Source organism: Gossypium hirsutum, chromosome D08 (assembly GCF_007990345.1).
Source record: "Gossypium hirsutum isolate 1008001.06 chromosome D08, Gossypium_hirsutum_v2.1, whole genome shotgun sequence".
NCBI classification, from domain to species: Eukaryota; Viridiplantae; Streptophyta; class Magnoliopsida; order Malvales; family Malvaceae; genus Gossypium; species Gossypium hirsutum.
In genome coordinates, this window is record NC_053444.1 from 55,953,030 (window position 1) to 55,975,038 (window position 22,009).

At 29.9% G+C, this 22,009-nt stretch overlaps 1 protein-coding gene across 2 annotated transcripts; it reads right to left on the reverse strand.

The window, feature by feature from the left end:
* Positions 1 to 5,848: 5,848 nt before the first annotated feature.
* On the reverse strand, positions 5,849 to 11,028 carry LOC107920214 (probable transcription factor KAN2). 2 transcript variants are annotated; one of them, XM_016849788.2, is made up of 6 exons: positions 9,891 to 11,028; positions 9,681 to 9,757; positions 8,588 to 8,633; positions 8,335 to 8,503; positions 7,128 to 7,185; positions 5,849 to 6,524 (listed from the first exon to the last, which is right to left on the reverse strand). In XM_016849788.2, exons 1-6 carry the CDS (start codon positions 10,537 to 10,539, stop codon positions 6,405 to 6,407), a joined length of 1,119 nt encoding a protein of 372 aa, XP_016705277.2. In that variant the 5' UTR covers positions 10,540 to 11,028; the 3' UTR covers positions 5,849 to 6,404. The 2 variants fall into 2 exon arrangements, with proteins under 2 accessions (XP_016705277.2, XP_040954407.1); XM_041098473.1 differs by having other exon boundaries at positions 5,849 to 6,521; positions 9,891 to 10,991.
* Between the last annotated feature and the right edge of the window lie 10,981 nt (positions 11,029 to 22,009).

Below are 22,009 nucleotides of genomic sequence, written 5' to 3' on the forward strand. Positions count from 1 at the left end.
TTATTATATAAGTTCAGTGTTTTAATGCGCACGTGCGCAGCCAGTCATATACATATATATTAGCTTATATGAAAAACTAAATTTGATATATTTAAAAAGAAATACGAATGAAATCGTTAAAATTAAGTTTAAAAGGGAAATTAAGATAGAAAAAATATATATATGCTCTACACTTATATAAAACCTAGAACTGAGTTAGGGCTAGTTTAGCAATGCTTTTGAAAAGTGCTGCGGAAAAGTACTTTTGAGAAGTCCTTTTGAAAAGTTTGGTTTAAGATTTGAGTGTTTAACATTACTGTCAAAAAGTGCTTTTGAGAAATAAAATGTCCATTTTAGACATGTAACAAATATGCATTTAAATAATGTTCAAATTAGTTAATATTATTATATTTTAGTAAGAATATAAAAAAATTTTATTATAACTTGTTGTTAATATTTTAATATATGAAATATAAATTTTAAATATTGTTAAGCAATAAATATTAATTATTTATAAAATTTAATTAGAATATATAAACTATATTTTAAATATTTAAATATTTGTAATTAGATATTAACACATTTGTATTATTTTTAAAAAAATTTAATTAATGATTTTAATACATTTGTAATTAAGCACCAATAAAAAAAGAAGGGAAAGTACTAGTTATTGGAGGGATGAAAAAGTAATTAAGCACCAAAAGTGTTTTTGGGAGAGGAAAAGTTAAATATTTTAGCTTATCATTTTCAGAAGTGTTTTTCAAAAGTGTTTTTCAAAAGTGCTTTTAAAAAACCAAAACTTTCAGCCAAAAAAAGCTTGTTTAGGACAGCTTTTCTTCCAAAAGTGTTTTTGGAGCCAAAAGTGATTTTTTTAAGCACTACTAAACAAGCCCTTAATCGAACAACAACTCAGTTGGAAATGACAAAAACAACTTTGTTTAATTTTAACGTATATATATATAGAGAGAGAGAGAGAGAATGTATAAATCTTTAAAGTTTTAAATACATTTAGTTATTGCCTTTAAAATTTAAAGTTATTTCATTTGCATGCATATCCATATATAAACTAGTGATAATATGCACATATATTTATATGTGAACTAACTAAATCTTCAAATAGATGTGTTCATAGGCTGAGTCGGGGCAAGCCTTTGTAGCGATATTAGCATACTTCATGCTTGTCCAAGACCGTTCTGGCTCGAAATATTGGTCTTAAGTTTTGTCTAAGCCTGCTTATATTTGATCAGCGCCTGCTTCTATTATTATTTTTATTTCTTTTTTTAAATATATATTTTTTAATTTAATATTTTCTTTTTTTTATTTTTTGGTTAATTTATTTATTAAATTTTAAACATAACTTTTAATGTTTACATTATAATATTATATGTTTAATTTAATTTTATATAAATTACATACTAATAAATACATATGATGAAGTAGAAAACGAGCCAAGTTCGGGCTTTTTAATATTCGAGCCCAAGCTCAGCCCATTTTAAACAACCATAATTTTTTGCCCAAGTTTATTTTGACTCTCATACTTTTTATCCAAGTCCTCCTATATTTTGAGTGCACCTTTAAGCTTGGGCATATAGTCTGACCCCTTGAACATGTCTATCTCCAAGAAAAAATTAACTAGAATTTATCACACATGTGAAAATATAATATATTATATATAAATTAAATTTAAAAAAATATTTCATATATAAATTTTATATTTCGAGAAATAATAATATTTTAACAAGGGTGGATATATATTTTTTCTAATAGCTAGAAGAATAATAATAGGTGGTTTAGTTTTTGAGAAAAAAAACGAATAGTTTTTATTGAGAAAATGATTTTTTTAAGTAGCTAGTTTAAGAGTACATAAAAAAATTTATTTATTTTATAAAATGTTTAAATAATATAATTTTCTCTATATTTAACAAAAGAAAAACTTTAGCTTTATCGTTTTTTTACCAATTGAGTTGGAGAATAGGGTTTGAATCTTGAACACGACATTGTTGAGAAGAGTAATCACGAACTCCTAAGATGAACTGTAAAACGGACACGAAAAATACCGCAAAAAATATAAACAATTATCTTGTAATCATATACATATCTACATATGAAATAGTATTTATATATATGATGTCATCATAAACTAAACTATTAATTATAGTGATTAAGGTTGAATATTTGCCTCTAAAGTCAATAAAAATAAATTTAAAAAATTATAATTTTATTGAGAAACATTTTTATATTAATTAACGATGTTTATATATAAATTATTTTATAAAAAAATAGGGGAAGTGCATTTATAATAATTATATTATGGAAAAGTATGTTTAAGTTAATTACACAAGGAGAGAGAGAAAATGGAAGAAAAATTTATAAATTATATATAAATTTATAAGTTGTAGACAAGACATATAATACGTACTAATATAATTAGTACCTTAATAATTATATTTAACTAAATGTTTTAATCAATTAATTAAAACTGTGGTAGAAGAAGTTAAAAGGTAGAAAAATGGGAGAAGTATAATTATGGAAATCAGGAGCAGGATCATGATGTTACAAATTTAAACTCTAATTTATTTTATTTTTCTTTGAAGGCACACGACTGCTGGGGACCATTTTTACTGCTATCTTGATTGTCCCATATGACTACGAAAAGCAAAGACTGAGAAATTTCTTAGTTTAAAGAAATAAAACCATGAAATATATAATAATATCAAGTTTGGAAGTGGGTATTCAGTCATTCACCTGTCCATGCAAAAAGCAAAAGATAAAAGCCAAATCCCATGCTAAGCAGGTACGTATTGGACTGCACGAGGAGTTAAAGCCTTTTTTGTTTTAAGAAATGAGATTTACAAGAGGTAATAAAATTAGTGGTGGAAAGTGAGTGAGTGAGTGGGGGAGCACAATCAATCACTTTAAAATTTGTTGGTAAAAATAGCATGAATTGATGTTATATAATTAATTAAATTCCTACTAAATAACTTTTGGTTGCTTTGATTTTATGGCCGTGACTTTGTATTTGATTCTGATGGGTTGTCTGCTTAAAGTTAATTCCCATTATGTCTCTTTATTCTTGTATACCCAGTTTGATTTTCATTTTTTATTTTTATTTTTTTTTGGAGGGAGCAATTAATAATTACCTTTAAAAATTGATTTGGTAATCTGTCTGTTCCATTAACATCTTGCTGCTACATATATGGGTTTCAAAAGCAGAGAACTTGCAAGTGTCTGTCTCGTGTGTCGCTGGGACCTGTAAGCTTTAACCCAAAGCCCCCCCACCTTTGTGTAAAACCTCAGCAAAGCGAGTATTAGAGGGTCTAAAAATTTTAAAAGCCAAAATAAAGGTTTATTCCTTCTTTTATTCTCCTAGATTTTAACACCCTTATATAAGGATAAATTTGGATCTAAGTTTAAAATTTTAAATTGGTGGGGGTAAAAAGATGATTCCATTTTTTCCAAAGGATTTTATGAATTACCCACTGTCTATTTTCTTTTCTTTTTTCCTCATACGGAAAAGTTGTAACATTACATGCAATATCTAACAAAAGGCTTAGCTATTTGACAATAAAACAACCCTGAGTTGAATGTTTACCACTAAAGCTACAAAGAGTTAGATTTAGAAGTTACCCTATTGAGTAGATGCTTTAATTAAATAAATCCAACTAATGTTAACTCTAAAAGTGTTGCTTAATTTAACATAATGTTGCTTATCAAATACCACAATCTGGCAAATCTTTCCTTGCTAAGTGAAAGCCGTGGTTTTAGTAAAGGAATAATGGTTGAAAGAAAAGCATGACATTATTGTACAATTCTAGCTTTTGGACCATCCTATTATATATATGTATATATTTTCTCATGAACGTCCATGTGGATTTAACTTATAAAAAAACCCCACTATGGTTCCCAATTTAATATCACTTTGTCTTGCACTTATCCTGCATATCTCAAGCTGCCAAACTTGTATCCTTTACTTGTTATAGGATTGCCAAATCTCGGAGAAGACCCAAGATTGCTAGCAACAATAGTGGACCAATTGGTATAAGAGGCAAAGCAGACACATAAAATGACACAAAACTCCTTAATTATTCACCACAAAATTAGCTTGATAAAGAAACTAGTTTCATCATGTCCTCCTTAATCCTAGAGGCACTTTAGTCTTTTCGAAGTTGCGGTCCTTGATTCATGATTGCGACCCAACAACAAATTTTTGGACTCGTTTTTTTTTTTTTTTGTGTGCGCGCTAGACATGGTTATTATAATAACTTGGTAAAGCTAACATTAGAACATGAGCCTTTTGTTCACAAATTGAAAATTATTGAAGCCTAATGGTATGAAACCAAAGGCATGAAATTTTGTGCTTTATAGAAGGAAACATCTGACTAGAGAACAAATTTTTTTGGTAGGAATCTTTCTGTACAAAAAGACTATCTTAGATCAGATGTTGTTGTCTTAAATTCCCTATCCTTCTCTATATATATTACTTTTTTTTTCTACCCTCTTTTCCAATCATTCTCTTCTATTTTGGTGATTAAAGGAGTTTTTCAACTCTTTTTTTAAAAAATAAACCCAATAATTGTTATACGAATTTTTTACATTTCTCAAAACACAAGTCTCATCTTCATATTTTCGAAATTTAATTCAACAAGGAAAAATAGTCAATTTTTGATTGTCTAGTCTATCTATTTTTTCTTTTCTAGCTAAAAGGAAATTTGGGTCTATGTTTGAAGATATAAAAAGGATTAATAAAATTCTCCATGCAAAACATAGAGGAATATCTAATTGGTGGAACAAGACGGGTGAAAATTCCAAAACCCTAGCTCAAAATGTGGAATAAAAAGCAATAATTCTCCGTTGGGAGGAATTTGTAGGTACCACTTTCAAGGAACCTTCCTCTCGGCAATTAGACATTCAATCATCTTTTTGGAAAGCTAAACATCAAAGTCTATGGCTTTTTTCCCTTTCTTAATTTAAAGTGCCAATGACAAACAACGAGGATTACGATGAACATTGCTCTTTATTCAGCCATCAAAGGAGTAGAATTTCGTCATTATCTGATATACAAATTCATTTCAAAACGTAATTTAATTTCCACTATATATCACAAAAAAAGAAAAGTTTTAGGGTAGATAAACATCAAATTCCCCATGTTTAGATAGATGATACAACAAAAGTATCATAGAGGCCCATGTCTTAGAAGTCCGATTACATTTTGGCTTCTCTACTTAAAAAATGGGTAAATTAATTACTATACATTAGATCAAAGAGCAAATTGATTCTTTTGTTAAAAATTTTCATTCATTTCTGTTGTTAAAGCTTGTCCCCATATATTAACATGGCACGTCATGTGTCACTATCTAATTATTCTGTCGGCTAAACCAATTTTTAATAGTACAAATGAATGAGTTTTTTAAACATAAATGAGTTTTTTACTCTTTGATTTAACATATATGAACTAATTTACCTATTTTTAGTAAAAGAGATAAAATACAATTTAACTTTTAATATAGAAACATGCACTATACTTTCGATAGGAACCAAAACAACTAATTCGAAATTGAAGGGGTTTCTTCATTTAGTTTTTATTTTTTTATTTTTGCTTTTGCCTTTGACTATACCTTTCTATATAAACTTTGATATATGTGATTTTTGGAGAAAAGGCTTCAAAACTTTCCCTTTTCATTTCCTCTTTATTTATTGTATTTTACCCAACAAATTTGAAGGTAATACTATCATTACTTCTGAGATCATATATTATACTTGAAAGACTTTTTATTGCTTTTTTCCCCTTTGTTTACAAAGTGTAAAGCATGTAAAATTGCTTTTATAAAAAGAAAACAGAGACCAAAGAAACCCCATACTGAGGCTTTGGTAAAAATAAGCTAAGAATTATATTAGAAATGTAAAGTGCTCCATTACAATTACCAAGGATCACTTCAAATATAGTTCATACTTTTAAGATAGTTAAAGGGGTCACTCTCTCCCTCTCTTTTTTCTCTCTATCTTTTTCATCTTTCTTCTCTCTCTCTCTCGCTCTCCTCTCTCTCTCTCTCTCTCCTCTCTCTCTCTCTGTCACTAAGTGCAAAACATACAAAATCAATTAGATTTCATATTTACGTAGGAATATATTATGTTGATATGGATCTCTCAATGCTGCTTTGATAGGAAGGACGTGTGCTTTTCTTTTTTGCCATCCCCTTCTCTCCTTTTGTTGCTCTCTGTCTTTCTTGTCTCTTTGTCTGTCTTTAGTTGCTCTCTTTTTCTTTTCATAATCTGATATTCTTTTTAATATATATATATAAAATATGAGAGGGTACCTGATTCTCTTCTCCAACTCCCCCTTCTCCTCTCTTCGGAGTCAGAGATATATATGATCATTTCCAAATGAGCAGTACACACCCTAATATATAAAATTATTTATATCTATATCAATGTGGAACCCCCAATGTGAATTCCAAATTAGGCTTCTTGGAGCATGTCTCTGAAAGGCTTGATGAGCTTACATCTGATATTCTCTCATAGCTTAAGCATTTTGGATCCATATCCTTCTGCACCCAAAATTAAATAAAATAAATAATAAAACAAATCATCAAAAGCAATAAATTACTAGCAGCTACTAGTATTTATGCATTAGCATTCATTTTGAACAGTATAGCCTAGCGTACTAAGCCTGGTACAGCTCCTCTCCTGTGTGCCATTCCCAACACTATTCTTTAGCATTACAATTATCTTACCTGGTGCATTATTCATAATTTGACCCCATCTACAACCATGCATGTTTCAAGGTCAAACCAATGAGCTTGATATGGGTTAAGAGGATTGGGTTTATAATAAATGCATGTTAAGTAAATTTGATGATGAGGCCTGAGCTAGGGAGGGTTCTTCAAAGAACAAAAAAAAAGAACTTTTAACAATCATAACCCCCCCCCCCCACACACACACACATACACACCCACCCACACCAGGAAATGATGCAGATTAGAAATGTGCATGCCTCCATGAAAGAAGAAGGAAAAAAATTGGGTCCACCTTTTTGGTATACCTTTTTCATTTTATATTGGTGTTTATATATATATTAGCATCATCAGAATGTAGGAAAAAAGTTGGAAAGAGGAGGTTATTTGGGGAAATAAAAGGTTAGAAATTAGAACCTGGAGAGATGGTAAGTTTAGAGGAGAATCATTAGGTTTGCCATGCAGCCAAGCTTCCCTGTTAGAAACCAACACAAAGAGAGAATATTTGCTATCAGTGGAGGCCATGCATGCATGCAGAAGAAAAAGCAAACTGAGAAAAGAAATCTATCTTTTACTGTCTCGTTTATGGTTGTTGCTCACACACACACTTTACATTTTATGCTGATTGAAATAAAGTGAAAGCCATGTGATTGCCCATTACCCATAACAACAACAGACCACAAAGAAGGTTCAAAGGCATACCTTTAATACCAATATACAATAAATATTTCCACTAATGGGGCCACCAGTGATTTAGCTTTGAGACTAAGTTTTCCATTTGTAGGACCCATTTATTAGCCTTATATCCGAGCCCACAAAATCCTAAGGAAAGAGATATCTCCATTTTTTAGGCGGATTTGTCATTTGGGAATTTGGATTCTCTCAAGTCTTGGAATGATAAGGCCATCAGTGGGTGCTTTCCTTTTCCTTTTTTTTAATTTACTCAACTTTTTCTTACCACACCCACCACCACCATCTCAATTTGTGCCTCAGATTCTAAATAACTAGTATTATAATTACTCCATCATGGTGATGGCTTGTCGTCGACAGAGAGAACAAAGAACCTAATTCACTTCTCCCCTCTTTTCGTGATTTCTAGCGTTTTGCATGTAACTATGTTTTGTATTTTGCATGTATGGTGGAGAGAGAAAATGCCTATATAAATAAAGGTAAAGTCGAAGAGATTGAAGGAAATGGGATTTTTAATTCTGATCCTAATACAAACAATCTTATATTACATATATATACAAGAGACAAACTGTTGTCTGTTCTTGTCAAACATACGGGGGCTGACATTTTTCTAAAAGAAAAAATCATATGGTCGTTTTAACTCTATTAAAATCTTGTTTTAGAGTATATAACTACATATTATATGAAGGCAATAATACAAGATGATAAATCAAAACAAAACCAAGGGTCGTACTATTTTATGTTTATGTGGTGGTTGTGACATCGATCCCAGTGTATCTCATTCATTGTCCCTTTTTTTATTTTGTTTTTAGAAAGGAAAAAACCAATCAGTATATAAGAAGGAAGCAAATGAAACAGAAAGGACAGGCACACACTGAAAGGCTAACCAAACTAGTATTACTAATAGTAGTAGTGCAGTACAAAGCAGACTAACCTTGACGAATTGCTCCACAGTCCATGGTACTCTTTGTCTTGATGAGCATTTGATGATGACGATCTTCCCTGCTGAACTGATATCTCTGATCTTCTTGGGTTTTGAATTTCAAACATCATATCTTCAGATGTATCCCCAGATGATCCATTTTCAAATGCATCCATTTGTCCTGCTTGATTAAACAGTTAACTTCTTTGTTAAACCCAAATTTCAGCATTAATCCTAAATGATGATCAAATATTGGTATACTGACCTGACGATGCTGCTGCTCTGTCAGTGGTCTTCACAGTTCTATACATCTGCAGCCAAATAATGAATCGAATAAATCAGCATTAGAGTCAGTTTATGAGCAAGGTAAATAAAACTTTAATTAAATTACCTTCATTTTTAGCCCTTTTGAGTAGCTAAAAAGATGGACAAATAAAGTAAAGAAAAACCAGAAAGTAGACTCAATAGTAAACTGTTTTGTGTATCGTAGGCATTAGTCAGTGCATGCAACTAAGCAAGTACGAACAGTGAAAAGAAAGAAAGGGGAACGAAACTGTAGCCAAGCAAAGAAAGCATTTATGCTTGTATATAAAAATATGTGCGTTGGTGGTGAATACAGAGAAGTGAAGTAGTAAAAGATGGAGGATTTAACCATGGTTAAGGGAGGGTGGTTAAAGGAAACCTATCTGAAGAAGATATCATTGAGAAATGATAGTGTCTTTGTACTTTATATATATTATTTTCTCTCTCTCTCACTCACTGTTAGAGAAAATACTTTTTTTATGAAGAAAAAACATAATGAATTTGAAGGGAGAAACTTGTCTTGGCTTAGCTATTGACTGAGTTTTTGAATACCTTGGGCTTTGTCTTACTCTTTTTTATTATATTATTATTATTTTGAAAACGATAATAATTTACTACTGCTGTGCTGCTGCTCTCTCTCTCTTTAATTGAATTCTTTTCGTTTACATGGGCTGGTTCATTCTTCCAAGCAAAAAGCTGTTTATTAGCTTGCAGAATCATCAGATCTAGTAGAAAAAGAAGTGCTGAGGATTTGGGAGACCCTCTGCAAGGAAACATTGGAATTTGTAATCTAATGTTATTAACATCTTCCGGTAATGCTGACTGTTTAAAAATATGCAAACTTAGCTAACTTCCACCATTAACGCTGCATCAAGCTACCACGCCAGCCCACTAACACACACTATTATCAGCTTGGAGAAGAAACCCATAGTTGCAGAAAATTCAACCATATCTTTCAATGTTGTTTTTATATTTGCTTCCATTTTAAGGAAACCCTTGCAACTAAAATGGATAGAAAAACCATCATGGCACTGAAGGATGTGAAAGTTGTTTACCTGCAGATGGGATTTTACATGTGCTAAGGTAAGATCTTTGACATCCATTAGCTCAAGAACCGACTTGGGCGTAGCTCCTGAAATCGCCACAACAAGATAAGACAAGAGACTTAGTGTTTACATAACTCCTTTTGCTTTAAATCAAACAAAGACAATGGTGAAAATAGAGACGGAAAAGTGAATAGTAGAGAAAGAAAAAGTGAAGCATACTTTCATGACCACCCAATAACTCAACAGCATGAACAAAGCGAGCATGAAGTGTAGTAGTCCATCGCATCCTTGGAGCTCTCATGCTTCGTTTAGCTGGAAACCTTGACATAAATCTTGATCTCATCAATCCCTGAGACTGAAAGGGGTTCAAGCTGGTGTTACCAATTTTGGTAGTAGCCAAATAAGAAGGGGAGGAAGGTAAGGAGGAATCCAAGGGCTGTTGAGCGAATGGGAAAGGAGGAGAAGGAGGGGGAGGAGGAGGGTTTTGGTAGACGGGAATTCCCCTTATGGGTCTCAAGAAACCAAACTCTTGTCCTAGCCCTTGTTGATGTTGTTGGTGGTGGTGCTGATGTTGATACAGTAGCGGATGTTGCAGTTGGTTGTGATGGTGAGGGAACTGGTTGTGATGATAAGACTGGAAAAGATTACCATTGCAATTGGCGGTGGCGCTACCGTTTTGAAGAAGCTGATGGAAGTGGTTGGAGTTGGAGTCTGAAACCCTTGGATTCGAGAAAGATAGCTCAAAGCAGTTATCAGGTTTTGCCATTGAAGACATGGAGCTTCTGGAGTCGAGACCTCTGGATGTGGGTTTGCTGTTCGGTGGGCTGATTTGCAAGGATAAATCTGGCTGTGCAGGGAATAACTCCATCTTTAACACCCACAAAAAACCACCACTTTTTAGCTCCCCCCCTCCTTTCCCTAATTACTCCTCCCTTTCTGCCTTCCTTGTCTCCTCGCTACTCTTGCTGTTGTCGTCCTCCCAGTATGTCCTTGAGCTATAACAGTAAGTAAAATACAAGGAGAGGTGGGTGTTAAGGGTGATCCAAACAGCAAAAAGGGTTTTGAACTAACTTTTTCCTCCGAAGGGGGGGGGTTGATCAGTAGTTGCAAAGATTTCAGGTTGAGAGAGAGAGAGAGAGAGAGAGAGAGAGAGAGAGAGAGAATATGTGAGAAAATGACACTTGAAGAAGATGAACAATAAGCGAAAGAAGAAGAAGGAGGAGGAGGAGGAGGTGGAGGATGGTATAATATAAGTATAGAGCCTAGCTTTTTTTTTGTTTTGTGGACGTCCTGGGGGGTTATAGCATAGGGTACTACTCCTCTCCTAGGCCGTGAGAAATGAAGAAAAAAAACATTAAAAACATAAATAAGTTAAATTGAGGGGATTTTGATTCCTTTTTTTTCTCCCTTTCTTTCTTTTCTATCCTTCTTTAATTTATTTCCTTTTTCCCTTCTTTTCTTTCGAGGATAAAAAGAAGATTTTTATATACTAATAATAATACTTTACTTTAACGTGTGCATTTGTCCCTCAACAACTCATACTTACCTTTATAACCCCCACGCACTCTCCTTTTTAACTCAATCCCTGCTGCATGCTCCCTATATTTCACTACCACCTTACATTAACCATATCATTATCTCATCAAATTTAATGACTCCCCAATCTTAAACAAAGTCACTCACATCGATTCAACCATTAAAACTTTTTATATAAAATAAATAGTTATATCAAATTTGACATGCAACAACGATTAAACTATTATTTACTTTTTATACTGTGTAAGTGATAAATGATAAAATCAAATTTGACATGCAACAACGATTAAACTATTATTTACTTTTTACACTGTGTAAGTGGTAAATGATAAAATTAATGAGACACGAATCTCAAATTGAAATGGTGTAGGGAGTATGATTAATATATACCCTTGATTCCAACCACTCATTTGGGCATAATGAAGCCACTAATTCCCACATTTTTACTTTCGGTACGTATGTTTGTATGTACATGACTTCTGGGCCCCACTAATCCAATTTCTCTTCCAATCTCGTGAGAATTTGAAAAGGTTATAATAATAATAATTAACAATTTTAGGGTAGATACACTTGCATGTATTATGTATATGGTCCTCCTAATTTTACGGAAACTCAAATTAACACCCCTTCCTCTAAAGCAGAGTTAAAGGTAAATTGTGATTGGTAGACACCCCTCGCTTCCTAAATGTTCAATCGACAAATGGGAAAATGTTAGTAATTTAGTTTGGATTAATACATATAGGACCTATAATTAATTACTAGAATATTGTTTTAAGTGTTCCCGGACTATAATTAAATTTAGAATCAAGTCAGATGAAACCCTGAAACAGAAATAAAAATTTTCTGATATTTTTTTCCGTAAAATTTTATTCAAAAGATATCAAACTTCTTACCACTTAAATCAATAAATTTCGATTAATTTTTTGGATTCAACTTTATAAGACTTTTCTTTCTTGTGCAAATCATGGTAAATTACCATTTCAATGGTTGGTGGTGAAGATAAAAAAGGAGAAGCCCCCCCTCCTTAATTTCGTATTATGTTAGAGAAAAGAAAAATTAACATGTCTACTGCATAATACAGAGTAATAGAATAAAGTGTAACTAATTAAAGTAATAGTTATTAGGGTAGTAATTACATTCTCTTGTTATTATAAAGAGTTGTAATGAAAAAATATAAGTTTATCATAATTCTCTATGTTATGTTTGGTAGTATTATTTGTAATTAAACACTTATGTAATTTATAAATTACTATAAAAATAATTAGCACGATAAAAAAGTTTTAAACAAGTAACAAAAATTAAAATCAAATCATCATATGTATTATGCTAGTAGAAAAAAGTAGTTGATAATACGTTAACTAAAAAAATAACAAAAAAAATCAACATTATATGTAATTTTATCTAATTGTTCTAGTGTTTCATATTTGTTGGGTTATTCCCTCTTTAATATTTAACATATGCCCCTTGTCATAAATTGTTGGTCCTTGGTTGAATTTATTATCATCATCATAATTTGAATCTGTATTATTAAGATTATGAAAATCTTTTTTCTTTCATGTACTCTTTGAAATACGAGACATCCCAATTTCACCAATATTGAAGTTATGAAGTATTCAACATACTAATATGATTCAACTTTTTTTTTATACTACACTAATGTGAGGTTAATATGAGAAATATTTTTTAGAACAACAAATACCCTTTCAACTACATTTCGAAACTTTAAATATCTCAAATTAAAGAGTTCGTGAGCCGTCTTCGATGCTTGTGTCTGACTCCATTATTTCAAATGTATCATACCTCACAATATGATGCAAGAAAACTTTTTGTATTAGCATATAATATATATGATACTTGAGTTCACAGTGCAAATGGACTGTAGTTTTAATTACAAAAATTTAAATAAAATTTAATTTAGAGAAAAATTTATACTAAGTTATAACCTTTTTTCTACCATAGAGAAATTAAGTAAAATAATATAAAAGTTACCATATATAACCTTTATTAAAAAATGTTTTCTTAAAGTCTACAACAACTTATTATAAGGATTATTATAAATAATTTATTTTTTACCATAACACTTTTATAACATGTAAATTATTTTTTATAATAAAATTTATGGCCATAACTTTAAAAATATTTAGGATTTAAATAATAAAATTTGTTGTCATAACTTTTTAAAACAGACATAATTATTTTTATAATATGATTTTTTTTAATTTATAATATAAATATTTTTTACCATAACCATTCCAAATCTCATACGTGCTCACGCTTATAATATAATTTTTATAACTTAAGATTGAAATTGAATATAATTACTTGTGTTGTTACTTCAATTCTCACCCTCCCTTACAAATTGAAAAGTATAATTCAGGTGCTCCAATTACACCAACTCAACCGGACTCACCAATTACAATGTTTACCCAAATATATTACTCCTATGTAACTACAATCAATTTCACCCAAATCCAATTATTAGGTGGTCTTCTAACACTACCTACATAACAAAGGCTTATATGTCAAAAAAGACCTTAAGAAAATGAAAAAAAAAAATCAATTAAGCCTCTGTATTGAATTTGCACCCAATTAAGTCTTTATCGTTAACTAAAATAATCAATTAAGCCCATCCATTAACGATTTCCGTCATTGACCATGTTGACCATTAATATAAATTGACTAGCCAATCAGATGGTGACACGTGACAACTTCTAGTTTAATATAATAATTTTCCATAAAAAATAACAAAAAAATTATTTAATAATTATAAAAAATCAAAAAAAATATAAGAAGGTATAAATATTATTAAATGTTAAAAATATATTAATATTAATATAAACTTATAAAAATTATAATAAATTATAAAAATTATAAAATTAATAAAAATATATTTAAAATTTTATAAAAAATGTATTAAATTCTATAAAAATCATAAAAAGTATTAAAATTAATATAAACTTATAAAAACATATATAAAAGAACATTAAGAGTTGAACTGGACTGAATCAGTCGGTTGGACCAATTAGACCAAAATCGAAAAAGGTGTAGGTCTGAAGAAAGCCATTAGACCGTTTGACTTGAGAATTGGACGGTTGAACTAATTTTTTTATTTTTAAATATTTTGATTTTTGATTTTGTGATGTTTTTATTTAATTGAAATGACTGATCAGTCAAACTGTAAAATTGGTGGTCTAATCGATTCGATCATCAGTCTGATTCTGAAAACTTCTGAAAACTTTGATTAGAATATTTCATTCTGACATATGCTAATAGTTGAATAATGTAATTTTGGTCTAATGGCTTTTGTTGGACCGGTGCCCATCCTAATTCAAGTTTTTATGACTTCTTTAATAACTTTTATAAGTTTATATCAATTTTAATATTTTTTACTTTTTTTTAAGAAATCAAATATATTTTTTTTAATTTAAATTATTTTTATTAATTTTACAATTAATTTATAATTTATTAGATTTTTATATTTTTATAATATTTATAATTTTAATAAGTTTATATCAATTTTAATATTTTTAAATATTTAATATTTTTTTTCTATTTTTATGAAAAGAATATTAGATTAAACATAAGATATTGCGTGGCCCCATTTGATTAGCCAATCAATTTATTTTAACAATCAACGTAGTCATTGACGGAAATCGTTAACGGTGGGGTTTAATTGGGTGCGAATTTAATTCAAAGACTTAATTAATTTTTTTTGTATTAGAACTTTTGTTGACATATAAGTGAACAACAAAAATATCACTAAACCGATATTATTATTTAAAATTACATAATTCTTTTTAAAACTTTTTAGGGGTTAAATTTTGGTAAAGTTAGAGTGAATGAGTATGCTTTGATTTTCTAATTGGTTATTTACATATTGTAATAATATTGCACATTTTATTTATTCCAAAATAAGTAATTGAGTATATGTTTTTGTGTAGCTTTAAAATTTGTTGGTGCATTCAAAGTTATAATGGGCATAGATGATTTCGAGTTTGAATTCTCATGTGATTCGAGTTTATTTTTAAGTTAATCACATCTAGTTTTAGATAATTCAAATGGTTCAAATATTAAAGTGAAAATTAATAATTGTAAATAAAAAAAATATGTCCAAAGAAATTTGATTTGAAAAGAGACGTGACAAAATTTGTTTAGCAGTTGAGCATTACTGGGGTTTTTCAAATTGCTTAAATTGTTGAAACATTGTAGCTCTGGTGTCCATCATCCATGGAGACCATTCATCACAAACCCCCTAGCCCTAGTAATTAATGTATTACCCATCTCTCATTTACCCTAGTAAAGTAAAAAAGGGGGCAAAGAAAAGATTTCCCAAGTATCTGACAAAGTTTTTTAATTCTAAACCTTTTGCATGGGTTGAAACGCCACAAATTTTCATTAGATAGTAATTAATAAATAATGCCTGCATGATTTCTGTGTGTTTTGAATGTACGATTCCCCTAATGCCATGTGATTAATTAATGACACACTAATACACAGCTACCCAACATGCTTCATGTTTAATTTTCTACTTTAGAACCGACATCAACCCTTTTTCTTGAGAGAGCCCATCATCCTTAAAATTTACACTCCAATTAAGATGCTAAAGTGGCAGCAGAAATTAACATTCTTCCTTTTGTTAAATTATGAGCTGATGCAAAAGCATTTTAGCACTTTGATTAACCCAGCGTGACAATACTTGAGTTTTGGGGGGTTGTGGCCCCTATTCTTTTGGGGTCCTACAATATCAATGCCTTTAATTGCTTCCATGAAGTTAAGGTCCCTACGATCGGTTTCAGATTTGATACACACTCAATCCCGCCCAAGATGATCCGTCGCTCTGATTTAAATAATACCACAATTTGATAGCCATAATCATGGTTGGTGCTTGGGAGATGCACGTGAACTTCAGTTTTCATGAAAGTTAGCTAATTGTTTTTTAGTTTGTATTGGAAATAAAGTAATGGGAGAGGACAAAAAAATGTAATAAGTTTGCAAGGTAATGTGTTGAGTGGGTTTGGAATCCAAATTTAGACATACAATGTTATATATACTTGGGCAGAAGAAGAAGGGCCATTTTTGGATTCTCTTTACCTTTAATCTCCTCGCCTTTGCTCATTTCAATCAATCCCCTTTCACAATCTAATTTCTATACTCAAATCTCTCCATTTAAATTTTCATCTTTTTTTACCCCTTCAACTTGTATTATTTGTCAAATCACCCTCAAAATAGATAGAAAACTTAAGGTGCTGACATGACATCAAGAAATTAATTAACTTTTTAATAATAATTTATTTAATTTTTAAATATTAAAAAGATAATTAATTGCTAACATGGCATGCATATGACAATCCACATGTATGTCACATCAACAAGGTTAACAAATATTAATTTTTCATCTATTTTGAGTGAGTTTCAAGGCTAAAAAGTAAATAGAGAACTAAAATGATTTCTTTTTGTAAAGTTGAAGGGTCAAATAAATCATTATGCCTATATGAAAATACTATATAAGTGCTAATCTAAAATATTGACAAGTGAGTGTTCTTTTTGAAGAAGAAAAAAAAGGATGGCAAAAGGAAAGGAAGAGAAAAAGAGAGGGGAAAGAATTATGAAAACAATTTAGGTACCAATATTTATTTTATGCATATTTTAACTTATTTACATATTAATTTTTGTATTATGATGTTTTCCAAGTCACATTTCCTTATTTAAATTATTGTATTTTGTTGAATTATCAATTAAATATTTAATTAATGTTTTGTTTGTGGATGATGCAAAAATTATATAAATAGTATTTTAATTATGTAAATTTTAAGGGATAAATTTATCATTTTCACTTAACAGTTTATTCTTATGCAATCAATCATGAACTCTAATAGCATCTTTTCTACAATTTTGTTAGCTACTAGTAATACTGCTTATAAATAGTTTATTGCTGTTAACTTTGATTTATCAAGCTTTTGATATAACAGTATTTAATATATAATTTACATATTTATTTTTTAAGTCATTTTGTCAAAATATAACGGAACATCTCATTAAACATTCTCAGGATTTTAAAATTCTCAAAACGCTTTAATAAAATGATTTGATACGTTTCAAATGTTTTTGAGTCAATCAAAAATGATTTCAAGGTGTTTAAAAGCATTTTTCAAGCATTTTAGTGTCTAAGTATAGATACCTTATATAGAGTTGCGATACCTTAGGAAGTTAGTAGCCATAGTCATTTCTAGAAGTGTAAAGTAGTATACATGTTCTCGAGATATTGATACCTAATCCAAAAGTATTGGTACTTACCCCATGGTATCGATATTTCCCTGTGTCAAATGACTATTTTTGTAAAAAAATATCAATACCTAGATTCCTTCTAGGTATCGATACCTTACCGTGTAGAAAAACTTTAATGCACAAATTTAATACTTACAACGATTCTATTCTCTCTTCAACTATCACTAAATGAGGGGTATAAATAAAGCCTCCAAACACTCCAATGAAGGTGAAATATAAGTTTCAAAGATCAAAGAGTATATTGTAAATAAACATTTATTGGGTAGAGCTTCTTTTATTTTTATTCAAGTGCTTATTTGTGTTTGAGAGAGCTTAAATTTGTAAACACCTACCTTATAGAGGCATTTCTTACTTCCACTAAATCACCTTTGTAAAAGGGAGTTGGTTTTCTAGTTAGCTTTTAAAAGTTAGAGAGGTCCTAACTGAGTATTTCTATCTTTAGCCGTTGTAAGAGATAAGGGAAATGGTTTCTATCATGGCTTTTGTATAAGATATGGAATTGTAAAGGTTATACCGTATCCTTCAAATGTGTCAAATCTAAAAGAGAAAATAAGAAATATCCTTAGAAAAAGGGGTAAGGTAGTAGAAGTGAACAATTGAAAAAAACTAAAATTATATATTTAGATAGCATAACTTTGTTAATTTAAAATATTTAAAAGACCTTCACTTTTACTACTTAATTTGATGTTCCATTTATTTATTTTAATAATAAATAAAATTTTAAAATTATAATTATTTATTTTTGTAGAATTTAATAACTTAATTTAAGTTCAAAGTATATTTAAAATATATGTTTTTTTTTGTTTCTTATCATATTTAAATAAAAAAATTAAGTTTAAAGAATAGGAAAAATTTTATATTTCAATTTTATTTATTCTGAAATAGATTAATACGATGTAAACTCTATTTTTGAATATTAATTATTTTAAGTTTAAGAATAAAATAACATATTTAGATAGCATAACTTTGTTAATTTAAAAACGGGATAAATATCAAAACTATACATGAACTTTGATTTTGATTTAATTGTACAGATTTGAAGATTAAATTATTTTTTATGTTAGATAAGTATAATTATTTATGTATGTCATATGTAAATGCAAAAGGTGTTATTATACCAATAATAATGTTTGTGGTTTGTGAAAATTGAATCAAATTGAAATTAAAGTCGATAAATTCTAGACTCAATTTGAAATTAGCAGGATAATAATAAAGAAAAATAAGCTAGGGTTCCCGACAGCATAGATAGGGAGCAATGTACCAAACATACATATCTTATGTGTATGGTGTAGTTTATTAATTGCATGTTTGGTGATTCAAAGTTATATTAATTGTAGCTACCGACACAGAGAACATACATAGAAGACTGAATATTGATATGCGTAGCTACTAATTAATTTCATGATTAAGCAGTGGATTAAAGTAAAGGGATCAATGTCAACCATTCCTTGGGAATTACATACCATTTCTTTTTAAACAAGTGTGGAAGCATCTATCTTGGTGTGGTGAGGGAAACAAATTAAAATCCCTAATCTTATTTACTACTCATTTTCTCAGTTTCCCAATGAAATGGCAACATGGAATCTCTCATTAATACCTACATTTCCTTTTCATTTAATTAAAATGGGTTCGAGTATTTAACTTGATTGGTATCGGTATTGCTGCTAATGTAAGAGATTATGAGTTTGAGCGCACTGAAACGCAGGGGAAAAACTATAGGTAATTCTAAAAGTGGTATCAAAATATGATTCTTTTTAATATATATAATCCAACCAAAGCTAAGTCATGCCACCCAAATCCAAAAGGCAAATACAATGATTAATGGGTTGGGTTAATAATCTCTAAACTAAAGTTGTATGAAATATTGGAAGTGCACCATCTGACTGAGATTATGGCCTACTAAACTATTTGTGTGGGGGAATATGTGAAAATGACTTGTGAAAGTAAAAGGGAAAATGGCTTCATTGATCTCATAATCAAGCTCTTTTTTTTCTTTTTTCTGCCAAATATAGTGAATCGTCGGATGATTGTAGAGATCACGTGATTTGTATAGTTAATGAATTGTGACCAATGGGACTTGACCAAGAATAGTTTTGATTAATCATAGAGCAGAGGAGGGTGAAAAATATTCATACCGACATTATATTTTTGTATTATTTCTATGGACAATATTTTATGTCATTCAAAATTGGCAAATGGGTCAAGATGTTTTTCTAAAAGCAAAATCCCAACTGTTTTCTGCATATATAAATCGAAACATTAAGTGCTCTCACTAGTTTGAACCTTAAAAGTAACATTATTACGAGACACAATTATGAATTATGAGACATTGAGTGTCTAAAATACTAATGAAGGATATTTGTATTAAATTAATGTAAATGTGCTTGATTTAAAGTGCCATAAATAAGTTATAGTTTAGGCATGAGTAGCTGCCAGCTTTGTAGAGCAACGTTTGATTTGGGATAATATCTATTCAAAGTATAATTAGTGGAGAACTTTAATAATTGATATTCCCTAATACATTTTTCTTTTAAGAGAAACGATGAGGGTTGGTTCTTTCCTTATAGGAAACACAATATTCTTAAGGAACTTGACCACACTTTTAAAAGAAGAAATTTCCCCTTAATCACACCCTTTTAACAAAGACTTAAAGTAGTAACCAACCCTTTTTCCATTTGAATGTATCAACTATCAAACAAAGATAATTTTAGGTATTTATGTCATATCATTTTTTTTGAGTGTCTATTTAATGTTTTATTATTATATAAATTTATATGTTGATGAAAAATTATTTTACGTTATTGATATATAATTTTGGTAATTATTTTATCCGAAATCTTGTGGTTCGAGATTTGAGATTCGAGTTCAAGGTTTGGGGTTTATGATTCGGGTTCAAAGTTCAGGATTTTAGGATTAAAAAAAATTACCAAAATTATATATCAATAACATGGAAAAGAAATGGTTGAAATGCCATTAAATAATTAAAAAGAGACCATAAATGATGTGGTGAGAAGGACCTATAAAATGATTTCTCGATATTGAATCACACACCAACATTTCTTGATTAATTAAAGCACTAATGAAAGCAATGATAATAAAGGAAATATGTAGTTTAAAATTATAAAAATTAATAAACGAAAAGTGGAAACATTTTGAATCTTTTCCAACGACTTGGAGCGAAAGGGGAGCTTATATAAGTGCCCTACAAATCTAGAGAGACTAGTGATTGAAAGAAATATGTAGATTTTGACAAGAACCCATTAACACATATAATTTTCCATCTTATTTTAATTTAATTCCTTGGTTTCACTTTCATTGCATTCCACAATGTTATTCTCTTCAAGAAAAGGTAGAAATGACTAATATGGGAAGGGGGGAAATTTGGTCCTACAAAACCTTAAGAAACACTCAATCCAATCACAATGGAATATGGTGCTCCTTTTTGGGAGGTCAAGGTAAAAAAGTGTGTAGGTTCCCACCAAATAGGAGCTCTTTGCCCCCACTTTTATTTATACAAAACATTCATTTCAACCCTTTCTTTCTTTTCCTTCATACACTATTACCTATTTTTAATTGTATTTTTGTTTCCCCAATATACAATTTATTGTCACTTATTCTTTGTTTTAAGGTAAAACATAAACAACAACAAAAACATTGATTTAAACAATAAAAATTATTCTATTTTTTGGTATTCTTATCGTCTGTTTTACGGTTTATGTTCGGGATTAATGGCTATCACTTTCAATAATATCATCTTCAAAGTTCGAATCTACATCTCCCTTTAAAAATACAATATACCTTACCGTTACACTTAACTTATTCTTGAAACCAGTCTAAATTTAAATATAAGCAATATAATTGAATAAAAAAAGATTTGTTTAATATAAAAAAAAATGCAATTTCTAATGTAGGATAAGGGAAGTAAAATCCTTACTTATATGTGGCCATAAATGATGGTAGAAAAATTGGTAAACCAGGCAAATTAATCAACATGGAGGGGGACCAAAGTGCCCAATAGGGAACGCCCAAAAGGCATCCCCTATCCCATGATTACTACCCACAATAATTTTGGGTGGTCAAATACATAAACTTAGAAATCCTTATATACATATGTATAGGATTCAGGTGTGTTCTCTAGAAGCTGATCATGCAAATTAACAAGAGTTGTAGCAGTCATGGACCAAAACAAACAAAAAATAAAAAAGGAGAGCAGTACTAGCCTTTGCGCATCCCTATAAAAAAGTTCTTGGACCGAAACTAGCTAATAAACCCTAATATGTAATAATTGATGTCTTTAAATATACACATTTGACTTGTCTTCTCTCAAAGGAATTAAATTTAATTGTTTAATTCATATAACTTTTTAAAAAATAAAATTCAAAATAAGTACAAAATTCGAATTTAATTAGCTACCACCATTTCCTCTATTAACACAATTATAAACTCCTCGATACCCAAATTTTTAATTCGGTGGTTGTCACTAAAAACGTGGGATGCACACTATTCTACTAGTTTAT